The sequence below is a fragment of the Suricata suricatta genome, chromosome 14, assembly GCF_006229205.1.
Source record: "Suricata suricatta isolate VVHF042 chromosome 14, meerkat_22Aug2017_6uvM2_HiC, whole genome shotgun sequence".
Classification (NCBI taxonomy): domain Eukaryota; kingdom Metazoa; phylum Chordata; class Mammalia; order Carnivora; family Herpestidae; genus Suricata; species Suricata suricatta.
In genome coordinates this window covers 79,338,251-79,342,409 of record NC_043713.1, presented here as the reverse complement: position 1 = coordinate 79,342,409, position 4,159 = coordinate 79,338,251, and the positions used below count along the sequence as shown (strand labels likewise).

Sequence of the window (4,159 nt, the reverse complement as noted above, 5' to 3'; positions counted from 1 at the left end):
GAAAGGTGACACAGTGACCAGTGACCAGTCAGTAGCCTCCGGGACCCCAGAACCCTTGCTCTGTTCCGCCCCCATCCTACTCCCAGGAGACCTCTGCTCCCACCCCTCCTCACTCAGGAACACTCAGAGGTGAGTGCCCTGGGAATTAGCGCCAAGAACGATCTTGACCCCACAGATTCCCTGCTTCTGGAACCACCTCAGAGATCCTGGAAGGACCACCCAGGGCTATTCAAGCGTTCCCTGCGGCAGGTGTGGGCTCCTTCCACTCCCAGACTCCCGGTTCTCCCAGACTGCAACTGTGGGCACTCGGAGGGCAGGCATACGCTCTGTACACATGTGTGTGCACACACGTTCACGAGGATATGAGGTTTGTTTGTGCCCCTGGAGGCTGGGCACGTGGACTCAGGCGTGGATGTGTGGACATGTGTGTATGTGCTCCTCTAGGGAGTTGCATATCTGCGCGAAAGCATACTGCACACAAGTGTATGAGGTGTGCACGTCAGTGTGCATGCACCTGCGTGGACCCGTGTGTCCACAAGCGTGTGGGGTGTGCCTATCACCAGGCGTGTCCTGTGTGTACATCTGCAGGAGTGTGTCCACGAGCCTCTGCCCATGTTTGTATCTGTGGGTGTTTCTGTTTGTGCACGTGTTTTTGTACGTGTGAATGTGCATTTGTGTGAGGACATATATGCTTGGTGCATGTGCGTATGCGCGTGCGTGTGTGCAAGCGTGTGTGTAGCTGGATGGGGGGCTGGGAGGGAATTCTCACCCTGTAGGTTCCCCCTTGTGCCCCCAGAATGGAGTTGAAATCTCTGCCCAGTCTTTCCGCCTCTTGGCAGCTGGGGGGTGGGGGTAGGGTCTGAGCAGTATGTCACATGACTTGGCAGGGCTGGGGTGGGGGGAGTTCTCCTCTCTCTTGTAAATCCCCTTCCCCTCCTCTTCCCCAGCCTCAGTGACTGACACCTCACAAGCCTGTCTGCCAGGGAGTGAAGGTGAGGCCACACCTCTGAACTTCGCTTGCCCGGGTTTCTCTCTGGGGAAAGTTCTAAGTGAGCCCTTCTTGCAAAATCCACATGTGCCCAGAAAACATCTGGGGGCTGTGGCAGAGATAGGGCCCAGAATCTTTCAAATCGTCTCGTGGGCTCCGTGATCATTACAGTCAGGGCACCATCGCAGAGTAAAACAGAGCCCGATATATACATGGGGCTGAGTCCCTACTCTGCCACTCCCCAGCTGTGTGACCTTGGGCATGTCCCCTGACCTCTCTGAGCATCCTAAGGGGGCAAATAACACCTATCCCGAGACAAGTCCAAAGACTTAGCAACGATGGTATTTATTCCAGCATGGTTTAAAGTGGCAAAAAATTGGAAACAGACCCAAATGGCCAACAACAGAATTGGTTAAAAAGAAAACAAAACCGGAGGCACCTGGGTGGCTCAGTCGGTTAAGCGCCCGACTTCGGCACAGGTCATGACCTCGCTTGCGGTTCAGGAATTCGAGACCCACATCGGGCTCGCTGCTGTCAGAGCAGAGCCTGCAGATCCTCTGTCCTCCTCTCTCTCTGCCCCTCCCCCACTTGCACTCTCTCAAAAATAAAGAAAACATTTAAAAGCAAAAAAGGGTGGGTCAGCCATCGCCAGGAAGGCTTAGCCAGTCACTACAGAGGATGACGTAGCTCTGATCAGTTTATTAACCTGGGTGACCTTGCTGAGTGAGCCAGAGGCAACCATATAGTGTGTAGAGAATGAGCTCCAGTTTCAAAATGAAGACGGAAAGAGAAGTCTGGAAGGAAATGCACCAAATACATTACCAGGGTGCTTGAGAGTCTGGGGGATTATGTTCTCTTCCCTTTGTTTACCTGAAGTTTCTAAATTTTCCTCAATGAGCACCGGGCTTTGGTCTGATAAAGACAAACGCATGTCAGGGAAAGGAAAGAAAAACCCAAGCCACCTTGCATTAACCTCAAAGTCCACAGAAAAGGACAGGCGAGCAGGGCTCTGAGCCTGTGCCCATTCCTTGGTGGTCCGTTTCTCTCCCCTGTCCCCTCCTGACCCGTGGCCATTCAAGTGGGCAGCCCCTCCCTCCAGCTTGGGTGAAAAGGGACCCCATGTAGGCCACTGTTCTCTCCCTCCTCTGCCTTTCATTAACCTACAGTGTCTGGGAAGGGAAGGCAGGAAGCCCTTCCAATCCCCACTTTCAGAAGTAAGGAAACTGAGGCAAAAGGAAGGCGGGACTTGTCCTCAGTAGTGAGCCCCCCCCCCCCCCCCGCCCCCCAGCACTCTCCATCATGCAGTTGCTGATTTACCTAATGGCATCAGCATGCTTGCATCAGAAAGGCAGAGGACCCCCACCCTGCCCTCCTCGGGGTACTTGTGTCCTAACACAGCCTGGAAGATAACCAGCTTCCCAGCCCCAACATTGTTGCTGCCCCAGGGGGCCTCATTAGGAGTGAAGCTAGAATTCTTAGGACACGCTGAGGACAAACAAATGCCACAATCCTGCATTCGGGGACTACTTTGAAGGCCTACTATGCGCCCGGGCAGGGGAGAGGTGGTGTGAGAGGCGGGATATTACATAAAGCAGGAGAGCATGCAAACGTCGGGCTCTACCATGCCTGGCACACAGTAGCTGTCAAAAAAGATGGCAGCCATGTTCATTACCTGATTCTCAACAGCACCCGACCCCCCAGATGCAGAGAGGGCCGTGTGCATGGAGCCCGTGGTACTCGGGACACGTGGACTAGAGAAAAGAAAGGCTCTATTCACCCTGAGTGGCTAAAGACAGGCACACACACACACAAAAGAAAGCCACACGGCACTGAGGGAAAAAAAGCATTTTTTTTTATTAATCTTTCTTTTTTAAAAAAAAAAAAGTTGATTTTTTGTGTTTTTGCGGTTTTTTTCGTTCTTTTTTTTCTTTTTTTTAGGTAAACCTCTTTCTGCCTCCCCTCCCTCGCTCTGCCCACCCTCCTCTTAAAAATATAAAAATGTCCAACCCCGGATAACTAGAGTACAATAAATAAACAGTAAACACAAAAACATACTTTATTTGTTTCTTCTTTATACAAAATAAGGAAACTAGAAGCGTTCGACTTCCAAAAAAGTATAATACTGTACATCCTGACGGCCCAGCCTCGAGGCCCCGGGCAGGGAGGGGTGGTCTGCGGGCATGAGCTCGGGAAATCTTGGCGCCTTGCTTTGCCAGGGGAGAGCAGGGTGGGCGAGTGTTCCAGACTGGCCTGGACCCCCGGGCTCGCAATAAATGTCCAAGGAAGGAAGGGTAGAGCAAGGGGATGGGGGGGTGGGGGGTGTGCCCGGCCCGGGGCCACGAGGTCCGGACCGCCCCCTTCCAAGAAAGCTGACCTTGATCCTCAAGCGTGGCCACCAGGGGGCGCCCACGCGCAGGCGGATTCTTTTTCCTCCCGGTGCCACCCGCCCTCCAACCCCGAGCGCGCTCCTCGCGCTCTCTCTCTATCTTCTCTCTTCCTCATTTTGCTCCCTTCCCTCGCTCTCTCTTCCATCTCTCTTTTTCTTATCATCCTGTTTTAAAGACGGGGAAAGCGGAGCGAGAAATAAGGTTACCCAGTGCCCGCGAATGGCAGAGGGGACGGGGTTGGGGAAATCAGCTTCGCCCCTTGGCCTCAACCCTCTCTCGGTCCGAAGAGGTGGTGATGGCGGGGATCGGGGAGTCCAGAGCGTGTGCTTGGAGTCTCTCGACCCTCCGAAGGGTTGACTTTGGTCCCGAGCGCCGCTCGCGCCGCCGGGAGAGCCCCGCGGGGTCGGGGTGGGGACGCCGGGGCGCCCCCTGCACCCCCGGCCGAGGAGCCGCTGCCTCTGCGTGCGGCCCCGAGAGGGAACCCCGAGGGCGGCGTGTCGGTCCGCGCGGCTGCGTCCGGGGGCGGCCCGACCCGGCGGCCTTACCACACGGCGGCCTCGTTGAGCTCGGGGTTGGGATGCGACAGGGGTCCGCTGTAGCCGCTGGCGCCGCTCATGGGGAACGGAGGGCTGGGCCCGCCGCTGAACACCTCGCCGGGCAGGGGGTGCAGCGCGCCGGGCAGGCCCGGCTCGGGGCTCGGCGTGTCCGGGTGCGAGATCATGTCGGTGAACCTGGGGTTGTCGGCGGCGTGCGGGCCGGCGAGCGGCGGCTCCAGCGCGCCCAG

At 56.2% G+C, this 4,159-nt stretch overlaps 1 protein-coding gene across 1 annotated transcript in view; it reads right to left on the bottom strand.

Annotated features, from left to right (window-relative positions):
* Positions 1 to 2,973: 2,973 nt before the first annotated feature.
* Positions 2,974 to 4,159, bottom strand: part of LHX5 (LIM homeobox 5) — a 9,403-nt gene continuing 8,217 nt past the window's right edge. The window contains exon 6 of the mRNA XM_029921620.1: positions 2,974 to 4,106. Within this exon, the coding sequence (XP_029777480.1) occupies positions 3,917 to 4,106 (190 nt within the window). The 3' untranslated portion in view covers positions 2,974 to 3,916. The remainder of the gene's footprint in view (positions 4,107 to 4,159) is intronic.